The 25,248-nt window shown below is 36.8% G+C and overlaps 1 protein-coding gene across 3 annotated transcripts; it reads left to right on the forward strand.

Annotated features, from left to right (window-relative positions):
• The first annotated feature begins 16,699 nt into the window (after nt 1–16,699).
• Nucleotides 16,700–21,433, forward strand: LOC148853870 (uncharacterized). 3 transcript variants are annotated; one of them, XM_088941467.1, is made up of 5 exons: nt 16,700–16,817; nt 17,379–17,778; nt 20,240–20,344; nt 20,449–20,496; nt 20,983–21,433. In XM_088941467.1, exons 2-5 carry the CDS (start codon nt 17,512–17,514, stop codon nt 21,220–21,222), a joined length of 660 nt encoding a protein of 219 aa, XP_088797593.1. In that variant the 5' UTR covers nt 16,700–16,817; nt 17,379–17,511; the 3' UTR covers nt 21,223–21,433. The 3 variants fall into 3 exon arrangements, with proteins under 3 accessions (XP_088797593.1, XP_088797592.1, XP_088797595.1); XM_088941466.1 differs by having other exon boundaries at nt 16,755–16,878; XM_088941469.1 differs by lacking the exon at nt 16,700–16,817 and adding an exon at nt 16,868–16,938.
• The last annotated feature ends 3,815 nt before the right edge of the window (nt 21,434–25,248 follow it).

A 25,248-nucleotide genomic window follows, 5' to 3' on the forward strand; every position in this document is an offset into this window, starting at 1 on the left:
GCAATGGTGTTGCTACACAGGAGAAGAAGAAGACAAGGTGTGCAAAGTAGATTCGATCTATAATCAAAGCTACTTTTATGTGGGAAGGCATGATGAGCAGCAAAAAGTTGGTCTTAGGTGGTGGTGTTGTTTCTCGCAATAATACAGAAAAGCATCCACTTCATTCAATCAAATGTCTCACAAAAAACTTATCAGAGACAAAGCCATCAACACGCTTAGTCTTCTTTAGTGCAGGCCTATATGGAAAAGGAAAAAAAAAAAGACAATCTAGGTTAGCTTGTCCATGTGTGATGAAATAACACTCAACCGAAACATCTCAAACCATGCTACTCAGCTTTACCATCACAGCAATGAAATAGCAGTACCAATGTTTTCTTTTAATTATTTGTGTTTTTGCGAAAGATCTACATACAGAGTTTGATTTTTGTTCTCGGAAGCATTAATTTCTGAGAAATATGAAAATGGGAAATGCCTTTTGAAGAACCAACCATATTAATGAAAAAAAAGAATAAAATAAAAAGAAACTGTGAATCTGTGATTTTGTTTTACCAGAAATGGTTTTCAATCGTAAGAATTAAGAAAGTTCTGTTTGAATCAAAGTACACGATGATCACTTCCTTAAAAGCAAACCCAAATGTGTTCATAGATGTTAGAATCTATTGCTGCTAAGGATGGATTGAGGGCAACAAGGTAACTTCATTTCCTTAGTCAAGGGCTTATGTGTCTGAGAGCTGATGTATCCAACCTGATAACAAGAAAATACATCAAAGGCCCCGGGTGTTATCCCAGGGGCAGAATCTCGGACGATCAAATTAATCAAATACACAATATTAGAGGTTGGACGAGGCTTAAGGTGAGAGTTCAAACAAAGTCACTCAAGAGCACAAAAGCCAGAGAGAGTAGTAATTAGCAAGATGCCAAGATGATTTACCAATTTACCTAAAGAGGAAGGACCTCCATTTATGCTTGACCGTGGCTAAAGTTAATTAGCAACGGATGGCTAGGATTTCATCCGCCCAATGCCACATGGCACCATCCTAGGCCCTGCCACATGCATCTATGAGAAGTGGGGGCGGGTAAATCGTTAATGGGTGGGTTTTTAAATTGCTCTAAAAAATGTTTTTGTTTCTTAGATTTCGGATTAAATGCAATTATTCTTAGATTTAGACTGTCTTTGTTGCAGTGCAATATTATTTGCATTACAACAAATACGTGAGAGTGCAAATGAATACAATTAATGCAAAATTTGGTTTAATTTTATTTTGAATTTTACTTTACTTCATTTGTATTGTAATCAAACAAAATAAAGTAAACATTAGAACAAAAATAAATCAGAATTTACATCCAAATCATTTATACTCTCATAGTTTTGCATCAATACAAATTTATCATACGCAGCCTTAGGATCAAATACAAATATCAATAGACATGCATGTGATACTTAGGTTGCTCTCAAAGCCTCAAATCCAAACCAGAAGTTAGGTTCATAATTTTTATCCCTAACCAAACCTGATTTGGATCAGGTTAGAGCTAAACCAGTCCAAGTTGCAACTCCTAATCACTCTGCAATTGGAAATTGGATCTTGGGCCGGGTAAATTTGGGTGCATTTCCTAATTTTATGATTCTAGCCATTAAGGTGCATACATCCTACCAAAAGAAATTTCTGCACGTTAATAATAATAATAATAATAATAATAATAATAATAATTGTAATTTAAAATTACTGTACATGCACATTTAGTACAAGTATTTAAGTTTATTTTCAGTCATATTATTACTTTTATTAATTTTTAATTTATATCTTAATTATGATATAACTACATAAGTAATTAATATGAAAAAATATATTCATACGTGCAATACACATACTTAATTACTAGTAATGTCAAAATGAAATAGGAAATCGGACTTAAGATCCTTGAGAAACATTCAATTATAGAGATACAATTGATATGCTGCACTCTCCTATCCCCGTATAAGCAATCCTTTTTACTAAATGCCTCATACTTGAACACAATCAAATGAACCATTATATTTTAGTTAGGCTCAATTTGGAAGCAGTACAAATGCAAATATGTACAGTATAAATACATACAAAATATAAAATTTTGCACTCTACATATTTATATTTGTACTCCTTCCAAACTCGGCCTTAAGGAATTTGGTTTAGTGAAACCAAAAAACCAAACCAAAATTTCGATTTTAGCTTTTAAAATTACATTAACCAAAATAACCAAATTATCCAAAAACCATTAAAATGCTAACCCCTACTCAAAGACTAGCAAGAAGTTGCTAATTCCAATATGGTTAGATAGGTTGCTCTACAGGAATGTTGCAACCCAGCTCTTCTCTGTTAGCATTAAGACTCCTAATTCTCTTGGGCGTTCAAAGAGTGGAAATTGAAGGCAACCATCAGGTGACTACTGGATGGGATGACCAAGGTGGAAATATTTTGCTAGCTATTCAGGGATAGCAGGTTAAGGAACTTGGGTATGAACTTCTTGTTCTCCTTCAGGGTCTAAAATTGGGTTACTGATTAGGCTGGACTAGTATATGGTGCCAATTCATGGTTAGACAGTTCTTCACTGGGACAGAAAGGTCTGGCCCCTGAGGCTAAGTTTGGGAAACGTTTAAATACAAATATGTTCAGTGCAAAATCTTCTTTCTAAACCTTTTATTTGCACTATACATATTTGTATTTGCACTCTTCCCAGACTGAGCCTAAGGCTTTGATGTAAGGGAAGCTAAGGCGTTTGTACCCAACACGAAATGCTCATTTAGGTTGTCCCCTGGATCTGCCAATGGCTTCATTCACTCATGTTCTCTGTTATAGTTTTTTTGTCTTTACGATTTAAATTGAAATGAATACAAATATAAATATGTACAGTACAAATGCATACAAAACATAATGTTTTACATTCTACATATTTATATTTACACTCCTTCTAAACTGAGCCTAAAGGTCATCCTTAGGCTGTGCATCTACTTAACCCTATTTCTAACCACCCCATTAAAATAGTGGATCTTTATTGCCCACATTAATAAAATCTATCTCATCAGTATTGCTTGTCAAAATATAATATCATTGGGTGGATGACAGTCTAGAATTGCAGAATACAACAAAAATCTCCAAAAATTATAATGAAGAAAGGAATAAAAACATAAGAAAAGATAAAATCTGAAAATCTATCCCTTTCAACCTGGTTGATGACAGCATTGTAATGCTGCCTTTTCAGTAGCATGTTGCACAAGTTTATCTTTTAAAGTTGTTCTTTAAGCAAAACCTTTGATCCTAAGAAAAGAATTAGCTTTCCAAATGTTATTATGCAGGAATTCCATTTGGGAAGATTAGAAAGGATGTAAAGTAAGAGGTTTTGGAGAGTTATTTAGAGGAAATGAACCATTCAGCATGTGGATCAAAATATTGTCTCTTCAACAGACGTAGTTCAGAACGTAAGAGGCATAATGCCTCCTCAAGTGGAAGGGGACGAGGAGGAAGAAATTTTTCATTTTTCTTTATTTTTAATAAAAATCTTTTATATTAAGAAAAATGAAAAAAAGTGCCTACACCTCTCACACCTCCTAAAATACTGAATTAGACTTAGGAATTCGATTCAGCTAATTTCTATTTCTACATTTCTTATGTCCCTAATAAAAGCAAATTGAAATTCCAAGACGTGCTAGCGAATCAACAAACAATTTCACTGCAGAGAGATTCTTAAAAATCCATAAACAATAGAGACAACAAAAATCCCAACATAGTTCTATAACACAAAAATAAGCCTGAACAGACGTATATAATACCAGACCGTTACCCATGTCATATATCTAATGAAAGGGAGAAATGGAGGAGAGTATTCCTGATTAGGGGTGTGAATGGACCGGTTTTGGGTTGGACTCCGTTCAAATCAAAATCCATTTGAACAGATTGGACGGACCAATAAAACATATTGAATTTGGACAGATTAGACGGACAAATATGACATATTGGATTGGACCTGGCCCCTCCATAATAAATTTATATTGGATTGAGCCAATATCTGGTCCATTGATAAAAGAAAAGAACCTAGGTGTCAGTGGACAGGTTTGAGTTGAAATCAATTCAAGTTAACAGGAATTTGAACAGTCTCTGGACCGGTCCAAAATGGTCCAAAATATTCATTGGACTGGATTGAACCAGGTCCATTTGTAATGGACTCACATTGGACTGGACCGGATTGGACCAAATACAGTCCAATTGACACCTCTATTCCTGATGGACTAGCCAAGGGGTCCACCTGAATGAGTTCTAAAATTTATTAGCCTCTTTATCTGAAGTGATTAGTTTATCCCCATGTGTGATCAATTCTTTTATCTTGCCAATGTTGAGTTCTAACCTGTTCTGTTTCACAGGCTTTCTTCCATTCTATTAAATGATCATTGTGCATCAACACCCATTAGCTGTGTGTGCTTACTAAACTTTGATACCCAAAACCACCTTGAAACACCTAGGTCCTTCAAATTTTAGAACCATTTTTCAATCAACGTCCCTCCATAAGAAAACGACACAAATAATTGAATAAACACTTTCAGTTCAATAATTGGATAATAACCAAAAAAGGCAGTGACAATGAACAATGAATGATAAATGACCCTCAATCCTATCCGAATTCTAGGTTACACAATCAAACATATACAAATTCGAGGGACAAAAACAAAGAAAAGCAACCAGTATGTAAAGTAACTGCAAAGCTAAGATGATTCATGAATAACATTCCCTTTTTCTAGTAAAGGTAATTATACTTTAATTTTCACATAATATTTTGATTATTATTATTATGAACTACATTAAGGGTTTCATTGCTACAAGTAGGAAGGAGATTCCACAATATACAAAGAAGTAACACACCTCCCCGTGACCCATAAACTCTCCTTGACCAGGAACTGCAGGAGTCAAACAAGACGGGAATGGTGAGTTGAACTCATGTTCTTTTTCATTCTCCCAATCAAAGTCATCACTCCCTTCACTAGCAATATGTTCCTGCCCTAATGAAGATAATCCCATGAGTTGAAAACAAAAAGAAAAAGAAAAAAATCAAAGAAATATGATAATGATTTTATTAAGTAAAAGATTCAAGGGACACGTAATGGTTGAAGTGACTTAAACAGAAGCCAATGAAAAAGGGAAACAGTATCCACTTTTAAACCGTAAAAGATGATAGGCATTTGTTTAGCACTTGGTAAAGTCAATTCTGTAGTTGTTTTCTTTGGGTCACAACTATCTAAGCCCTTCCCTCCATGGCTTCACTACATTTAAAGAGTAAACTGTGGGTGTTAGCTGCCAAATATGAAGCCGAGGGCAACAACTATATTTCTGTTGTTCGAAGCCGATGGGTCTAACCCGCTGAGATAAAGAAGATGTCAGAGGCATCGGGAGTCATCCCAAGGGCGAAGACTTCAACGATCAAGTTAGCCAAGGGTTGTGAGGGGTCGAATCACGCAAGTAAGGAAACTTAGAGATTAAATTTCTATGTATTTATCTCAATGTGGGAGCCCCTTTTATAGCCAAAGTTGCCTTAAAAGAGAAGCAATTGAGAGTGGTTGATAGTAGTTGATGATAGATGGCCAGGATGCATCCGGCCGATGCCATATGTTAGGATTTGTAGGTCGGCCTAATATTCCTACATCACTTGCCCCATACTCTCAGGGCCATAGTGGTCGAGGTCGGTTGGCGAGTTGTGTGGAGGCCTCGCCTTTGGCCAAAGAGATTTGCGTGGAGTCATCGGCCTCGGCTGTGGAGCTCTTCTCAGTGGTTGTGAGGCAATTGCTCCTTCTATCCTTCATTCATCCTCCGTGTTATTAAAGGATCATTCTAGGCTGAAGGTATGTGACCGTGGCCCATACAGGCATAGGCTATTCGTGTGCATTGTGAGTGCCCTATATGGGTGTTAACATCATCTATCGTAGGTCCATACATAGGACAGGTGCAAGGATCGATTGATTGAGGTCGTGCATGAGATGGTACGGGGGGTGTAGTTCATCATGTCCTTGGTCTGGAGTTGACGGGTGAACGGGCCTTGTCTCTTGGTGTCATTTCGCCTCCCAAGGTTGATGCCACGTGGAGCTTGTCAGTTTAGGTTGTTAGGTCGGCTGATTCGCAAACGTTGGATCAATTGAATCCAGGCCATCAATTTTCCTTTAAATAGGGTGGCTAGTTGAGTGGGACTTCATAATTTGCTCAAAACCTTTAGTCTTGGAGCTACTGAGGACACCTTGGCTTTCCACAATTAATTCCTTAAACTTCCTTTCGCTAACATCTTTAGGTAAAGAACTTTTATCTTCGACATGTTGGCCTCGAATTTTGGTCATAATGCTTACGAATTTCCCGACTATAGTGCTCCCAGCAGCACTCCTAGTAACGATGGGAGCGATAGCAGTGACTCCGATAGCTCCTCTCGGACATCCAACACCCAGGTGCTGAGGGAAAGGGTCATGTCATGCAGGGTCAAGCGTGACCAGTAGAGTGTGGACTCTGCCAATGAGAGTACTGGTTCCACACGGTCAAGGGACGATGCCATAGGAAATGTTCTTGTGCTTCTTGAAGTGGTAGATGTAGAAGAGGTCGAGGAACCTAAAGCCGAGGCGTGACGCTGGGGCATTATCCCCGTCTGGACCTAGACAGAATTCTCGATAAGGAGCAAGTTAGGGCTTTGGCCGAGAAGTACTACATTCTAGGAGGCTATAGGGTTAGAGTCCCCTGCGTTGGTGATAGGTTGTGAATTGCTTCTGAAGGGGAGGTGTGCATCTACAAGCATTACCTTTACTTTGGGTTGCAAGTTCCCCTGCACCCCTTAATTCCCAAGATTTTGAACCACTATAAGCTCACCCTTAGCCAGCTTGTTCTCAATGTTGTTAGGACAACAGTGGTTGTGTTGGTGATGGCTCATCTTCGAGATATGCCTGTGACTCTGAACACATTTTGGAGTTTGTTTGCATGGAGGAAGCATCATAACGGGGAAGGCTTGTGGTATTTCCAAGGCCGACGGGGAAAGGTGGTGGACAACTCATCATCCATAATTGGAAGAAGAAATTATTCTTTGTTAGTTGCCCCAAGGCTGGTCCTTTTGGTCCAGTTGGGGGGACCCAAATATGCTGGCCAAGAGGATCGCGCCACGCAATAGCAACGAGGACAAGGCCATGATGAATCAGCTTTAGTTGGGCAGGAAAATTCATGCTAGACCCTTGGTGAAGGAGGAGGCCTTGGTGATGGTCAGTCTTAGTCCTGTCCCCCTTGGTATGGACACTCCGATTGTCTGTTAATTGTGAAATTACATGAATTTCGTTGCCGCTTTTCTAACTTGTTTGTTTCTCTTGTTGGCAGAAATGGAGGATAACATGAAAGTCATGCCATTGGCAGAGGCAGCCATGAAGTCTTGAAAGGGCCCGACCGAGGAGATGCCTCGAAGGCAGAACGAGTTGAACCCACCTCGGCTGAGGGGTGGCGCCAAGGCCAGAAGGATGAAAGCGGTCGACCAAAGGTGTCCACGAGCAACATGCTCTGAAAAAGGTGTTGGTGAAGGATCACTGGGTGAGGGCATTCCTGGAAGATTACGACCGGTAGCTCCTTGTTCTTCAGACCCCTTAGAGGACGAGTTGTTGTCGTAGCATCGAATGTTCCACCCGGTTTAGAACGTCAAGGAGGGGGATGACCTAAGCAATGTAGGCATCAACCGTCAGCTGGTGGTTGGCATGATTCCCTCAGGGGTCGCCAGTCTTGGACCCAACATTTCGCCCAAGCCATTTGGGACACACTACTGGACAAGATAGTCGAGTTAGGAAGAGATCTTGTTTCCTTGGCGGTGTTACTTTCTCCCTTGGTTAAAATTTTCCACCTAATGTGAAGTTATTCTTCTTTTGCAAGTGGATTCTTGTGGAGTAGGCCTCTATGACAAAGTGGAGATCTTGGTACAATAGTTGTGCCAATCACAAAAAGAGACTGAGCGTCTAAGACACCAGCTGGTCGAGAGGCTACTGATGGGAAGGCTCATGAAGAGTATGAGCACCGAAAGAAACTCGATGCCAATGTAACGGTGAAGAAGGATCAACTAAGGTCTATGAAATCCACACTGAAGTCCATGGAGTAAAGGCTTCAGGAGACGTCTTCTTGGGCCGTAGAGGATTATAAGGCCTTGGAGGAGCACAAGAAGGACTTGGCCAAGTTCGCCTCCATAGCCTACTTGGAGGGGTATGAGGACTGCAAAGTCCATGTGTTGAAATTCTTCCCAAACTTTGAGGTTAGTCAATTAGATCCTTCTGACAAAAACCAAGTCGATGTGGTGGACATGATTGAGGCTCAAGGCGGCGCTCACCAAACCATCAGGCAAGATGTAACGGTCGAAGAGAATGTTGAGGTCGAGGTTCAAATTGGGGATGCCCAGTGAAAATATTTATCCACATTCAAGGCCCCCTTTTTTAATGAATATTTCATGTACTTGTTCTACTCTCTCTCTCTCTCTCTCTCTCTCTTTTGTAAGGGGTCGACACCTCCCCATAAGAGTTCTTTTTCTTTGTAAAGACACTTGAGTTAATGGAACTTGAGTTTCTTGTCAAAAGATGATCTTATTCTCTTCTTCTCTTTCTTCTTTTGTGCGAGGGGTCGATGCCTTCCCCCAAAGAGGAATTTTTGTAAAGAAACTTGCAATTCTTAATAAAATATCTCTTTTTTGCAAAAATGATCTTTACTTAGCTCTTCATGAGGATGTTCCACCTTAGAATTTTTTAGGTCGAGCCGACATCATAAGTCACTTAGTAGCAGTTGCCGAGGTCTTGGAACTTCTTGCCTTAGCGAAGGAGGAAGGTGATTGCCTTAGTAGAGAAGTGTTGTTTACTTAGTGTGTCGCTTGTCGTATTTTTATTAAGTGAGTGGCTGGTGTTTACTCTTTGGCCTTCACAAAGACTCTCTCCTCTTAGGGTCTTTGAGGTCGGATCTGGGGTCGTCGACACTTATCAATAGTTTTCGAGGTCCTGGGGGTTCTGGCATCAGCTAAAAGGTAAAAAAGGCAACTAGGCGTGTGACTCGCAAAGTGCCGTATGCCTTGGGCTAACGTTTGGTACATGCATATAACCTTAAGGTTGTATGCTGCAATCGGTCGGCCAAGGGGGCTGACGTCTTGTCCGAGCGTATAACCTTAAGGAAGGTTGTATGTTGTGATTGGCCAGTCGAGGGGTCTTGGTGATTGAAAGGGACGAGAACACTTACACAAAGAAAGATTCGATCGAAAGCGGAACTTGCACTTTTCATTCACAAATTTCCGTTAAGATATTTACATTTATATTGATAGTACATTTGAAGATTTTTAGAGTTACAGGTATGAGGCATTGGTCTTCCACCCATATATTCTAGCAAAAAGGTGTTGGGTCCTACTACTTAATTGATTATGTAGGGTCCTTCCTAGTTTGGGCCAAGCTTTCTGATGCCGGGCTCAGGAACCATGACCTTTCTGAGGATGAGGTCCTTCTTCAAGAACTTGGCTTTAAACTTGGGCGAAGTCTTAGAAATAGACCAATTGAGGGGTCCAAGCTGAAGGCCACTGATGGCTGTATGCATGGAGACCGAGGGGTCGAGGTTCTTAACCTCGAGTTTTTTTTGCTTGAACCTCTTTATATACTCCCGAAGGCTTTTCCCGCACTTTTGCTTGACAAACATTAGAAAAATGATGGTTTTATAACACCGTTGGTTACTTACAAAGTGATCTAGGAAGAACTCTGCAAACTGATCCCAAGAGCCGATGGAGTGTGAAGGTAGTGTCGAGAACCATCAGCGTGCTCTTAAAACAGGAATCGATTTGTGAGGATGAGAACTGAAACAAAATAGCCCATGTAATCAGGATTTTCTTTCTTTATTTTTCTCATTTTTGGTACGTAAACCAGGTAAACATCCATCAGAAATTCCGAAGAAAAAATAAAAAATAAATGGACCACTAAATTGAAGGGAGATTTTAGCTATACTTGTAGAACACCAAAATTTACAGTATAATTGGAACATAATCTTATGCCTACAATACCAAAAAGTATTCGAACATGAAAACAAATGACATCACTAAGAACACTGAAGTTATTTAAAACTAGTGACTTGTGGAAACGTGGAACACAAAACAATCCTGAAGATTAAGCATGAGATTGCTTCAAAGCTCTGCAGAAATTGTTCCAAATAAGCATCAGAAGAAAAAAAAAAAAAAAAGGAGTATAGATCAGCAGACTCGACGTAATGAAGATGGTTTACCTCTACAATTTCAACTCTCGAAGAATTTCGTTCTGTTTAAAGCTTCATTGTATGGTAAAAGTAAAACAATCTGGTTTCCTGGGAGAGAGATAAAGAGGTCACCAGCTGCACATTGGAAGCATTTATACATATGCCTGTTACTGGGCCGGGTTTGGACCTCGTCTACCCAACTCATATCCTAGAGGGTCTGTAAGTATAAATGGGCTTTATTTGGTTTAATAACTCAGTAAGGCCGGGTTAACCAATGTTTCATATGGGTGTGGGATGGTTCGGGGAGGTTTCCTATTTGACCCGATTAATGGTTGTATGTGAACATTGTTTAAAGCTTAACATTAACCACCACATGTCATGCCAAAATTAAATAATTGATTTGGGCCATATATCAAACTGGCTTATTATGGGCCACATATGGGTTTTTGCTGATAATGTGGCTATGATATATATATATATATATATATATATATATATATATATTTTTTTTTTTTTTTTTATGGGCCAAATATGGGTTTTTGCTGATAATGTGGCTATGATACCCCAACGTTATCCTTTGATTATATATAATAGTAAATATAGCTCAATTATTATATAATTATACATAATCTATATAACGATAATTTCATGATTATTATATTGGATCATAAAGGGCGATCAAATATAACTAAGCAGGGAAAAATGCAACGAATCCGAGTTAGGTCTTGGTAACATGTTAGGGGAGTATATCGGGTGCATTGGACCTGGACTTTCGAGCTGGGTCCATTCAAATTCTAATAAATTCCTAACCCAAGTTGGTAGGATCCCATTTATCAGAAAAAAAAAAAAAAGTTAGGATCCCTGACTTCGTTACAGTTAGTAAGTGGCACGTTAGGTAGGATATTGATTTTTTTTTTATATATCTTTGAGGGGCTATATAATAGGAGTAGTCCATCCCCCAATCCATAACCCCCAAACTCAGGTGCAGGCAAGATCCAAAATTTCCGTTACCATTAGTAGGAGACCTTACCAATCAGTTGGATGGCATCTTACATTAGGATATTGATCTGATTGTAACAAAGATCAAATCCAATAGCCACCAAGATTGGCAGGATAACCCATTGTGTAACCCCAAATAAAGTATGCCCACTGATTGGTTCAATATTCATCTTGAAGTTGAGTTATTTGCTCATTGAATCTCTAGATCCAAATCCATCCGAAAAATTTTATATAAGAGTTTGAATGTTTATTTGTAACGTAAAAATGCATGAGTGGAAAAGCTAGAAACAATAGGATCAGAAATGAAGTCATTGGAAGAAGTGGTTGATATAGAACATCAACTTATTCATAACATTTGAGTAATTAAAAAAAAAAAATTGAGGTTAAAATATTTTCACTCTAAACATTTTCAGAAAATAAATATATCTCACAAGTGGTTTTTTTAGATTTTTCCAATGTTCTCAAGCACATAGGGATCTAAAAACTAAAAGGAAAGGAAAGAACATTGTTCCTAACATACCAACAGTTTGGACAATTTTACATAAAAACTAGGGTTTGTAATTTGTAAAACACCACGAGAAAGATCTCCTCAAATGTCTTTCATTTTTCAAAAATGTTATAGTGAATAGAGATAGAAGATGGCTCTACCTAGTTTGTCTTCCCATTTTTCACCTCCACAGTCCAACAACCTGCTCCAAGAGTCCGGGACTCCAATCCTAAACTTGAAAAGAGAATAGATGGTTTGAATGACCACTTAAGTTTTTACGTGTACTGCTTGTTAATTGCCATATCAGAAAAGGTATAATAGTCACTTCACTTCTCATTATTTCAGTTTTAGATTTTAAGTGAGCCCTAGAGGATACGGGTAAACATAATAAGAAATTATTTATGCACAAAAAGTTTAACAAGTGGATATGGTTTTAAATATAATGGATTAGTGAAATAGGATTCATGTAGGTAACCCTATTGGGATAAGGCATGGATGATGATGATTTTATGGGGTCCTAGACATGGGTGCCATTATTTGACCCCTTATTATCAAAACAAAATAAAATAAAATAAATTGATCATACTATTTTATTTAAATGGGGGCAATTGTGAAAAAAAAATATTTTTTCATTATTTTATAAAATCTTTTCAAATCCCAATGGGGGCAATTGCACACACTAACATAGAAATAGATCCATCAATCATCGGAAGGAATCTAAGAGTAACTCAAATAAGTGACAAAGTGGGAGAAAGTAGACAAATGATTTGGTCACACGCAGTGAAGACCATTCATATCACCCATGAGAAGTGATTCACATTCATTCCAAGTTAAATGAGCTAATAAGAAGACCAAAAATGATATGGACAAATTAGTAAGAAATGATTTAAGCACTTATTATTTAATAATGGATATGACATTAAATAAAACAAAAGGGAGAAACATGATTCATGTAGACAACCCCATATAGTTGAGATAAGGCTTAGATGATGATGATACAAATGCTAATATCTAAATCCATGAATGATGTGATTGAATATCAAATTGGATGTTGAACATTGAGCGTCCACTGACATCCTTAACCTGTTCCAATCCTTCACACATATGGCTAGTTTTAGTGATAAAAGAAGTAATATATGGTTTATAATTTTCTAAAAACCTATTTATCGTTTCTTGACACTTTCTTGTTTATTACAATGCCCAAAAGGTATGATCTATAAAAAAACTTTGACCAATCAGAAAGTAGTATGAGCTTGAATGAATACCAAGGGTATTTTGGTAAAACAGCTGCTTCTATTTTAATTTCATTTTTTTTGTGAATATTCTGGTTTATTGGTCGTCGTGGTTGTCATCACCGGCATCCTTGTCTAAACTTGTCCAACTATATATGGTTGTTATTTATCAAAAAAACAAATATAGAGGGTTGCTACATAAATTTTATTTTCACTGTTATGTTCTTTTCAATGTCGTGCCCGTGGTCAGTAGGGATGCAAATGGATTGGATTGGATGTGAATCAGGACATATTTGAACTCGACCCAATAAAGAGTTGACTTGATCCGACCCAAAGATTTGATTGTACCTCATAAATATTGATTTGAATTCGAATCTAATAAGGATGTTAGATATCTGAATATGATTCAATCTGATTTAATTTAAAAAATGACAAATTATTACAAGAAAAATAAAATATGACAGTTTAAATAAAGAAAAACAAAAAATACAAGTATATTTTTAACTATTTTGTCATATATATACATGTTTTTTTATAAAAATTAAATTAATATAAAAAATTACAAAAAATGCAATATAAATAACATTTATAAATATATAATATTATATTAGGTCGGTAGGGAGTGATCCAATTCATCTATTATCCGATCAAAAAGCCCGAAAATATGAATAACTGAATCCGATAAAATAACATTATGAAAACGGATCGTGATCCGATCCAATTGCACCCTACTAGTTAGATTATAGCCAATTGCAAAGAAGTTAGGCAAAAGTTGTCCCATTGCTGGGAGAAATATATTCCGAAGGTAGGCAATATGGTGGCCCGTGGGTAACTTTAGCCTTGCTATTTCTAATGTTCACATACACTTACTTTTTCACCACCTTTCTCGACAGAGTTGTTTTTAAGGATCAATGTACTTAGCAATGTGAATGAATGAATTTGCCTTTGGCTTAAAATCAAAAAACGTAAAAAACTGTTTATATATTAATAATAATAGTAAGGGTGTGCACCTGGCAATTTTGATGATGACAATAATGATGATAGAAAATGATATATCTTTTAAAAAATATACTAGTGGGGACCCGTGCGATGCATGGGATTTATTAAGCAAAAACTAAATAATAGAAATGGTTATTTACTAAAATACCCCTTATAATTTTATAGATTTACTAAAATCTATCTTATAATTAAAATTTTACTAAAACACCACTTATAATTTGCAATGGATTTAATTAATCGTCCATTAGATGACAATGGAAAATGACCGTGTTGACCATAATGTTCATTTAAATAAATTTAATCAAAAGAAAATAAAAATAAAAATACCATGTTTGCCATTTATAAGACACAAGGAACCACTTGGTTATATTTGGTTAATTTTATTTTCTTTACAAAAAAAAAAGTATTAACGGTATTTTTGGAATAAATAAATCATGGGCCTAATGACAAAACAAACACTCCCTAATGAAAGGTTGATTAACTAAATAAGTTGTAAAATATATGGGATGTTTTAATTAAATAAAAACAATAAAGTAGGTTTAAGTAAATATGTAAAACTATAAGATGTGTTCTAGTAAATGACCCTAATAGAATCACATAAGAGTATACAATTATTTTATATTTACAACTTTTTAAATAATCAATAATTATTCATATTTTGTATACTACTTTTAATAAATTTTTTATAATACAAAAATAACAACAATTAATTTCTGTTAGGCTTGATCATCAAATTGATGAAACTAACCAACCCGATCAACTCGACCCGAGTTGGTCGGTTTTCTAGTATTTTAGGTCGACTTTGGTTAAAAATTTTTCCAATTCGACCAAATTGGATCAGTTTCACTTTGGCCATTTGTAAACCAAGCAAAATCAAACGACCTAACCATGGATATATATATATATATATATATATATATATATATATATATATATTAATATTTCATATTTTAAATATAATTTAAAATATGAAAAAGTGGGAAATTTCTCATATTTCTTAGTTTAAAATGTTTTATATCATAAATCTAATTTAATAATTGCACTATAATTTTTAAAATTAAATTAAAACTTTAAGTTTAAATCTTTTGAACCGATTGACCAAACAAAAAAAATTGACCCAAAACGATTCAACTTGAGTGGGCCAAATAGCCTACGACCGAACCGAACCAACTCATGAACACTCATAATTTCAGCTGAATCAATAGTCTCATCTCTAATAAATAACAATAGTTTAATCATCAATAATTATTGAAAATTTATAGTGAACATACACAATTATTGAAAATATATTGATAATGAAAAAATACAATAATTGTCTAATGTGGTAAATATACATTATTAAAGATGTGTCTTATTTTAATTTAATATGGTAAATATACATTATTAAAGATGTGCCTAATGTGTTTTTATATTTTTTAATTTTTATTATTATTTAATTATGAAATCAAAGGTTTATATATTTAATCCAAAAGGTTGAATTGTTGTCTTGTCACGAAACAGGAAAACAACTCTATTTTGGGTTAATTTTAAATTTATATTTTATTTCGATCATCAACAAAAGCAATTATTCTTTATCATACTTATTTTTATTTGATATGGTTAATTAATATTAATCATAGGTTTCAATGAAATAATGTTAACATTAACCATAGGTTTTTTTGTCACACAATTATTTTTTACCAAAAAAACATAGGTTCCAATAGAAATAATGGAATTAATATACTAAATAACTTAATAAAAGGGAATTGAATGAGAAGAAATAAAGTAGTTTAAATTACATTTTATACCCTCACAATTAAAGTGACCCAAATTCAAAAGAATATTCTAGTTAAAAAATAAGACTTACTTAATATGCTAATAGATGGTTGTTAATTCCTCGTTGGATGATAATCTAAACATGCCGTTGCACTTTTCTCTATCATTACCAATTGCAGGGACTTCTAATCTAAAGGAATTCCAATATGCTACTTCTCTTTCAGACCACGTACAAGCAATAAAGCCGCGCATGCTATTGCAAAATATGCTTGTAGCCCCTCTAGACTCTCTTATCTGTACTTAATGATGATTTTGATGAATCATTTTGCTTAAGGTCTTACTTTAAAAAATATAGGCTTAACCAGAGGGATTTAAATGAGAAGAAAAATGGTTGTTTAAATTATATTTAGGGATTTAAATCAAATAAAAAAGTTAAGATATTTAAGATAAATAAAAGTTCCACATTTTTATTCATACTTTTTTAATAATAGTATAGATTTATTTAGTTTTTGTGAATTTTATAGTTTAATATATATATAACAAAAAAAAGGTGATTTACTATAAAATCGGTTCAGAAAAAATAAGAACCAGTTTCGGTCCAACCAGAAACAAAACCTAAAAAATGGATTCGATGGATTAGGTTCTATCGAGTAGATCTGAGTCATCTGACCTATCGATAATCGACTTATAAATAATTTATTAATCCTTTTTTTTATCCGCACTAGCAAAGTAGCAATCTTTGGTTATCTTCACTTTGAAATAATGGATTCCTATTACTACCCAAACACATCTTTGTTAAAAGGTGCAACTGTAAGTCTGTTAAAAGGTACAACTGGATCCTAACTAAAGGTCGTCTCAACTCTCAATCTCAAGATATGAAGAGTTTGTGTATGCTAGATGTGCGGTTTAGATGGATGGTCCATAGGTGCGCGCAGTAGAATCAGACTCAGAAGAAATTGGTGGATTTGTTACATGGAGGGGCATATTGGTAATATATTAAATGGAGAGGGGTATAAGCGAAATATACTAACAGCAGCCGATAAAGAGACCATTGAAGCTGCTTCTTTTTCTTAATAAAGACGGCAATAATTTGGCAGAGAGCGGAAAGAAAGGGTATATCTACTCTGCAACTTTTATTTTTTCGATTATGAAAAACTAGGATCGTTTGAAGATTGTAAGTTCTTCCTTTTTCCTACTTCACTTCTTAATTTTCTTTCACGATTGTTAGTTTTAGGTAACTCAATTGTTCTTTTGCTTGATTCTTATGTAACTCTCGTCGGTAAAAATACTCGAATTTTGTCTTGCTTCATGGTCAACTTTCTGAAGGGTTGAAGTTCGTTGTTTTTAATTCCAATCGAAATTCATGTTATTCGATTTTCTCCGCTACTAAATGATCAAATTTAGTTAGTTGATGTTCTATTATCCTTCTTTCTGATTTTAGAAGGTATTTGCTTTTATATTCGTGTTTTTATATTCAAGGTTTGGAATAATATATATATATATATATATATTTTGCGAATTTCCTGTTCATCCTTATTTCTTTGGAACGCCCTAGATCGTAGCCGTCAGTTTTGGCTTAAAATTTTCGTTTTTTTCCCCTAGCTTGTCATCGTTTTTCATTTTCTTAATTCCTTAAAGCATGCAGTGATCTGCCTTCGTTCGTCTTACTTTCAGGCGTGTTATTATTTGTGGGAACCAGGCGAGCGATATTTGTATTGATTTTATCCTGTTCGAGTTGTTCGGTAGACTAACGAGTTTCCTACTTTCAACAAATATTGGGAACTGTATCCAAGTGTGGTTTGAGGAAATGGGATCTGAAGGGCCGCTCAGCGTTACAGTTCACGTAACTGGATTCAAGAAATTCCAGGGAGTTGCTGAGAATCCCACAGAGACGATTGTTAGTAACCTGAAAGATTTCGTCAAGAGAAGAGGACTGTCGGGAGGAGTTACTCTTGGCAGTTGCACTGTTCTCGAGACAGCCGGAGATGGTGCTCTTCCTATGCTTTATAAGACATTGGAATCGGGTACCTCCAAGCCATCTGCAGATCATCCGAGCAACGAACAAGTCATATGGGTAAGCTTTGATTATGCAAAACATTCCTTTTTTTTTTTTTAAATTCAATTCTGTAAAGTCTGGCCGGGAACCGATTTTCTTTCTTAAAAGTGTATCTGTTTTGGTTAGGAGTTTCTTATTGAGGAAATCGTTACTTGGATTCTCTACTTGGGTTTAGTAAGGTAGTTCAGAATGCAGTTAAACTCAGAATTTAGTACGTTAGTCGTTACTTGTTGATTTACGTTTGAATCTACTAAGAGCATTTCATATGAAGTCCTTGTTATTAAATTAAAAAACAATCATAAGATGCTGTTTCTATGTGCCTGTTGGTCTTTAAAACACCTCTGCCCCCAGGCATGAAAGAAAGAGATTTATTTTATGTTGTAATCAGGTCCATAGTTTGGTTCGGTGAAAATTCGGAAGTTGGAGTATTCTCCTCCTGAGTCCTGAATGGAGTTTTCATTATACCTCTTTCTTAGATGGTGAAACCATCGCCTCTTCTATTGTGGAGACGATTTCACTAGTCTCATTCTCAACTTCAGAGTTAAAGCTTTTTTTTTTTGTAGTGATAGTGACGTGGGGAATAACAGGTTTGGAAGTGGGAATTGAACCTTGAGTAGCATTAGGTCTTTGTTATGAATCTAGTGATTCTGAATGAATGGTTTGACTTCTTGTTTTCTGTCCATTTTGTATGTGAGTTGCAATAGTAGTAACCCTTCCTCATTGTTCTGCTTTGTTGCTGGATATGGTCTGCCCTTTGTCACATTATTTGCTTCATCCATTGTAGGAAATGGCTGTCTGAAATAGCACATGGATGGCCAGTTTAAAAGGAAAAGAAAATATTCTTTCTTTATCTGTGCTAGAGGTGCTATGTTTATATTGCAAAACCATCCAACATGAAACAAATATTGGATTAATTCTGGATATTTTGTATTCCTAACAAATGATTTACCAAATTAAATTACGTTGTGACTTTTGAGAATAAAGCCATCCATCCCCTACCTCATCTCCAGCATAGGCAAATTTCTTTTCAGCAATGCTAATATGGCAGTCTTGGCACCTTTTGTAGATCTTGTGTCACTACAACCCAATAATCTGCTGTTAAATGTCTCTGTTTTCTTATCCAGGTCCACCAGTTCTTGTCAACCTCTTCACTTTGTTGTCTATTTATTTTTATCCGTTAATCCCTTCTTATCTGTATACTGTTCCAGCTGATCCTCGAGTGATTTTAATCATCCATTTAGTATTTTATGTATGATTTACCAAGCATGTAGAGGCAGATAGCTAGGCAAAAGAAGCATGTTCATGAAAGTTCTGATTATTGGATTGGGAATCTGGTGAAAATTATGTAGTTTTATCTAATTTGCTTTCAGTTGTTATATTTCATCTTTATCCATGGATTTTTTTTCCTTTGTAATTTATTCTTTGGATTATTATTAACACATAAAAGGACTATATGGTATATCTCTTAGGATTCTATGCTTATTTAATTCTATGTAGAGGGATGGGTTGTATCAGGTATGGATAGTTTCCCCCAAGACCCCCACTTTGGGTATAGTAAGATCTGTATGCTCATTTAAATTCTTCCACAAGATCAGGGGTGGTGCTGTACAATGTTCAAAATTTTGCCAGGGATTGGGGCATATTGCATCGTATCAGCCCCACCCTGACCCCCGATACGTGAAATATTAAGTTTTTCAAAATTTTAGTATTTTAACAGGTAGGCCTTGCTAATACCGCCCCCCTGTAAAATTTTGAAAAAAATCTAAAAAAGGTAGCATGTTGTTCAAACCCGTAGTACGCACGTTCTGAGCATATCAGGGTGTATCAATATTTTGAACTTTGGTGCTGTATACTTCTTTTCTAACAGCATTGTCGTACATAGGGATCAAAAGTTTGATCTCTGATCCTTTTCTGCTCCCTCTTCTTGATAACAAATTACAACATATTTCGAATCCAAGTATATACTATTATTATTGCGCTTTGCTTCTGAGTATGTGCCATATATTGGATATTACATGTGATACATCATCTATTATGCATGTATATTTAAATTTTAATTTGGTTTTGGAACATTTTGACTTGCATTATGCTAGCTTGTTTCTTTTCTTCTTTGGGTGGGTTGGGGAAAGATCTCAAAGATGGATTGGTGGGGATAAAGCTTTGCTTATTTTTGTTACCAATTATGACCCAAATCATATACGTGTAAGCCTATCTTTATAAAAGTTTATCAAACGGGTGTCTGAATTACATGGCTATAATATATTCTTCAATTGTTTTCCCAAGCATAGTAACCTTTTCAATGAAAATCTTTTGACCTAGCCTGGGGATCTATGTTAAAGTTTTTAGTAGTTCAAATCTGTTTAAGAATGATGGTTTGAAGATTATAGCCCATTATCACAACCCGTTCAAATTTGTGTTGATCCTTTGTGAATCAAATATTGTTAACCTTAAAGTTTTCTGTAATATCTATGTCTATCAGCTTCACTTTGGGGTGAATAGTGGTGCAATAAAGTTTGCCATTGAGCGACAGGCAGTTAATGAAGCTACTTTCCGTTGTCCAGATGAGCTTGGATGGCAGCCTCAGGTGAAAAGCTCTCTTCATTTTCCATAATGAACTCCCTTCTGTTTGATGCAGAAATTAAATTATCTTTGCATACATTATTCATAATCCTTTTGTTTTCTTCTCAGCAACTCCCTATAGTACCAGAGGATGGGGGAATTTCTCGAACAAGAGAGGTACAATTTTCTGTTTGTTTTCCTAACTATTCTGGTATGCTTGTTTAGTTAAAATTTTTTCTGTAAACAGTATAATAACTAAAGAAAATCCTTGATTGTGTGGTTGTTTGGGAGGGCTTTTATGCTGTGGCTTTTGGCTTTGTGAGGTAGGGTCTGCCTAGAAAGCTTATAAGCAACATTTGGTAAAAAATCTAGAGGGCCAAAATTGATCATTGTAAGCCAGTCTTGCAAATCTATTGAAGCCTTCTCCAGTGGCTTCTCCAAAGCAAGCTAAACCAAGGCAGCTACTTACAAGCTAAGATAAAGGCATAAGGCTAAGTCCTACCAAATGGGTCAGTATGTTCACAGTTATACGCCCAACTTATCTCTCCTAGACACGCACACAGATATTTGTTGATGTTTGGGCATAGCACATGTAAAAACTTGTGCTTAATGACCTTATCCATTGCATATCTGATTCACTGATTGGTCTTCTGTTTCTTGCAGACTTCATGTTCTACAGATGCGATTGTGAAGTTCTTGAAGAAGAAGGGCTATGATGTAGCAATCTCCGATGATGCAGGTCGCTTTGTGTGCAACTATGTTTACTACCACTCTCTGAGGTTTGCTGAACAAAAGGGGCACAAGTCTCTATTCGTCCATGTCCCTCTGTTTTCAAGAATCGATGAAGACACTCAGATGCAGTTTGCAGCCTCCCTTTTGGAGGCCCTTGCATCTACCAGCTGATGACCTTGTTTGTCTGAAATGTAATTCTGTTTCATTGGTCTTCTTCCTCCCATGTAAATTTGTTGTGTTTGTTCATAAAATAGTTGAACTCAGAGGGACTGCAGTCTTTTCCTTGGGAGAATTGAGAAGCCCGGACTGTTTTCGGGGAGGAATCATAATGTATTTTGTGGTAAGTAAGATCAACAAGTACGGCTTTCTCCTGTATCTTCAATACAGTGGTACTGTGTGCCCCCTCTTCACGGGAGTTAAATGAACCTATCAAATCTATTAATTTAAAATGAATTTTCTTTTAATAGAACTATAAAAATAAAAATTTTAATAGTAGAATATTGTTTTATTAATTAAAATTTATGAATTTGCATATGATATGATATGTATCTTAAAAATTTTAACATATTTTGAGTGGGAGAAGGAGGACGTTAGGTGCCTTAGGAGATTTGGGAAAGGGAACCGAGCACATATATACCCCAAGTCCACAACACAGCTTGACTTTACACTAGTCCACCTAATCCGAAAATACTACCAATACCGATGTCATTACTTGCGCCAGTTGTAACAGGAGGCATAATGTAAGGCTCTAATACTATTTATTATCTGCCTTCAGGGAAATTTATCCCTAAAACTAGCTAATAGAGGAAGAAAACATTTTTTTTGGTAATAGGATAGTGGAAGAAAACTCAAACACATGTATACCCCACAATAATATCCCATTATATCGATACATTAACATCTACCAACGTGACAAAAATGAATAGCAACAAATGGCTCCTCGTCCTCATGGTATTGGTATTGGTAGGATGTGCATGTAACGTGCTTGTGAGGCGCCAGGTGTGAGGAGTATATCCGGTCTTATGAGATCAGTAGCTGAGTAAACGCCCAACTTGTTGACATCACAATTCAGGATGAGAGAGAGAGAGAGAGAGAGACCGACACTAAGACCCCACCAGTCACTACTCACTAGTCAAGCATCAACATCATGGCTTGATGGCTTAAAGTCAAGTATAGTGTCGCCACTTTGTCACAAGGGGCCATTCTTTTGCGCCATCAAGTGCCTTTGACATGCCCATGACGTGCCATCAAGTGTCATTTAGTGTGTTTGGGGTGGGGCTACATGTGTATTTTGTATGGGGGATTGTCGATGGCATTATTGTAATTATGTTGTATGATTTTTCAGTATTTTTATGTAATATTTTGTCAGAACACTAAAAACTTAAACTACTTTTTGAGGGGAGGTATATAATTGAGTGGTGCCAAGACCGTATAAAGGTTAAGCACGAAGTCCCCTCGACACAAACTTGTGTACCATCTTTGTGTGTAATTACTTGCTTTCTTAGGTTTACTCGAACCATTCGAGTGTCGCATGGGGCCCTGCCGATTGGCCCTGTGACAACTTGTCATGGCAATATGAAACTCTCTGGTTGGCCCTATCTCTATGGTGAGTTCGGCTTCAGTCCAGACAGAGTTGATGCGCGCATCGTTCGCGCACCATGAATACGCGCCACACGTCCTTAAAACGTGCGAGGTGCTTCCCTCTCATCACCCTCTCACCCATATCGAATCGAACCCACGCTGCACGCTGGTTCTCGAACTCGCATACATGGACCGGGCTGTCACGTCTCTCTCTCCTCGGCAGTCCCCATCCTCCCTCTCCCTCTCACTCCCGTCCAAGGTCAGGGTTCTACCTTTCAACCGGCTAGTGATCAGAGCAACCGACGACCGGCGCAATCTTCGTCCAAATACTGGCCATGGTTCTTCTTCTTTTTAATCCTTGGTTTGGTCGTTATATCCCTTGAAAATTAATGTACTCTTTTTTTATTTTTTAATTATTCCAGAACGGTGGAAAGGACAAGGTATCAGCCATTACGGCTGGTGATGGCATTCTTAACCATTACCGGTGACGAAGAACAGCAGGTAAGTCCGGTAATTCCCTTCTCTCTTCATGCTATGTCTTGCCGTTCAATATTCCATGGTCAGTTCCATCGTGCTCTGTTTTATTTTTTAAACAAATATTATGTTTTCTTGCTTTAGCCTTAAATCTTAATGGCTTATTCTTATTAAATCAGTCCGAAAATATTCTATTTTGAGATAAAAAAAAAAAGAAGAAAACAAAGCACGGTGGGACCAAGAAACAAGCTTATGTTTTGTCATTTCAATGACAGAGCATGATGGAACTAAGAAAACGTTGAATATGTTTTGCTTTTGCTTCATGGAGTCTCAATGGCAGGGTTCTTTTATTTGTTTGGCATTTCAATGATAGAGTTATATTCTATTTTATTTGTAGCTTAAGAAACAAATTTATGAGAAATTGAGAATGTACATTCTGAAGATTTGGCGTTATTTACTTGCCAGTTGCGATGTGGATTTCTATACTGTACACTGTAGTTGGTGGAAAACACGAATGAGCTAAAGCCGTTTTTATCTGCAATTGTGGCTTAAGATTAGGACTCTCATTACTTGTCACTTTTTTTCAGTTTATGTACTTAGAAAGGTAGAAAATAGCCATGAATATCAACTTCCACAACACTTTTTCCTTTTGAAGTTTTGGTTTTGAACGAATAACTTGCTAAAAATTATATAAAAAAAGTATAGTTCAAAATTTGAAAGACAGAATCTTAGATTCAATTAAAACAGGGTTGTTGTATTAGGGGCTGTTGAAAGGATCGCAGGTTACCTTTGTTAGTGTGAAAACTGAAAAGGAACTCTCTCTTATTAAAAATTGAAATTGTTATTGCCAAAACTTCAAAGTGGAGGGTCCCCACCAACAACCCAACAGCAGCAGCAGCTCAGCCCTCCATGACAGCGAACCTCCTCCAGAGTTTCTTTCCCTTTCTCTTGACTTCCCAGTGACCCATGAAGACCCACCTCCACCAAACATGGAAAACAAGATCAGGTCATTTGTGAGGATGAAGACAACAAGAAGAGAGAAGGGAATTACCTGACTTCTGTTGTTCTTCGTCATCGGTAATGGTTAAGAATGCCGTAACCGCCCGTAATGGCTGATACCTTGTCCGTTCCACCGGTTCTGTAATAATTCAAAAATAAAAAAAGAATACGTTAGTTTTTAGGGGATGTAACGGCCAAACCAAGGATTAAAAAGAAAGAAAAAAAAAAGAAGAAAAACTGATGGTGCACGATCTAGATACTCTTAGCTGGAAGATGATCCGATCTCCAGTTGCGCGGCGAGCTGGACCAATCTACAAAATAGTATATCAGAGAACCCAGGGTAGCTAAACCGGTGAGGTTGCTCTGATGCTCAAGTCAGTATTTATACTATAAATGTGAGCTGAAATACTTGAGTGCTTGAATGCTAGTGAGTAAAAAATCACACGTACCTTTGCCTTGAGGTTTCATGTCCTTATATAATGGAGTAGTCGTGGGCCTTACGAAAGAGCTCTGGGATCTCCGAGCTGTGTGGATAAGGTTTGTTCCGTTTTTGAAGGAGAGCAATATGTTGACAAGGTTTATCGTTTACCTCCAATTCAGGTGAAGCTAGGACGAGTCTCATCGAGATCCCAAGAAATTTGGGATTCGTTAGGGAGGCCTTTGGAGTCGATTATGTGGCGTTTCGACTCTTTAGCTCCGAACTCACACTTTGATTCTTTAGTCCCGAAATGGAATGGGTATCGAGGTGTCTCTACGCCGAGGTAGCTGGATACTCGAGCTCCGAATGTTGCAAAATGGGTTCGTTTGGCTGAGTTGTCACCCCTCTAGCAGATCACGTCTATGTGTCCCCTTCTTACTAGGTCGTGCCAAATCACCCTTCATCAATTGCCCTCCACTCCTCGTGTCAGGGGTCCTAATCCGGTGTAGGGAGTTCATGATGAGTCCACGTGGATTTGGCACAAAGTCTAGACGATTTGGAGGGCGAACCGTTGGTCGGGCCTGTTCAACGATCTGGCTCAACCATGAAATGACCCAGGTCACGTCTCAGGCATTCGCAGTCGTCACACTGTTTATAAACTCCGCAGACGCCAAAGGGCGCGCTTAACCAATTTCATCCTCGGGTAGCGTGCAACTAGTTTTCAT

The sequence above is a fragment of the Nelumbo lutea genome, chromosome 4 (genome assembly GCF_056320005.1).
Source record: "Nelumbo lutea isolate HS-2025 chromosome 4, American lotus-T2T, whole genome shotgun sequence".
Classification (NCBI taxonomy): domain Eukaryota; kingdom Viridiplantae; phylum Streptophyta; class Magnoliopsida; order Proteales; family Nelumbonaceae; genus Nelumbo; species Nelumbo lutea.

Coding starts and splice junctions, on each gene's coding strand:
- LOC148853870 (XM_088941467.1), top strand. CDS start 17,512: ATGGGATCTGAAGGGCCGCTCAGCGTTACAGTTCACGTAACTGGATTC. Junction 17,779..20,239: donor GCAACGAACAAGTCATATGG/GTAAGCTTTGAT, acceptor TATGTCTATCAG/CTTCACTTTGGGGTGAATAG. Junction 20,345..20,448: donor AGCTTGGATGGCAGCCTCAG/GTGAAAAGCTCT, acceptor TTTTCTTCTCAG/CAACTCCCTATAGTACCAGA.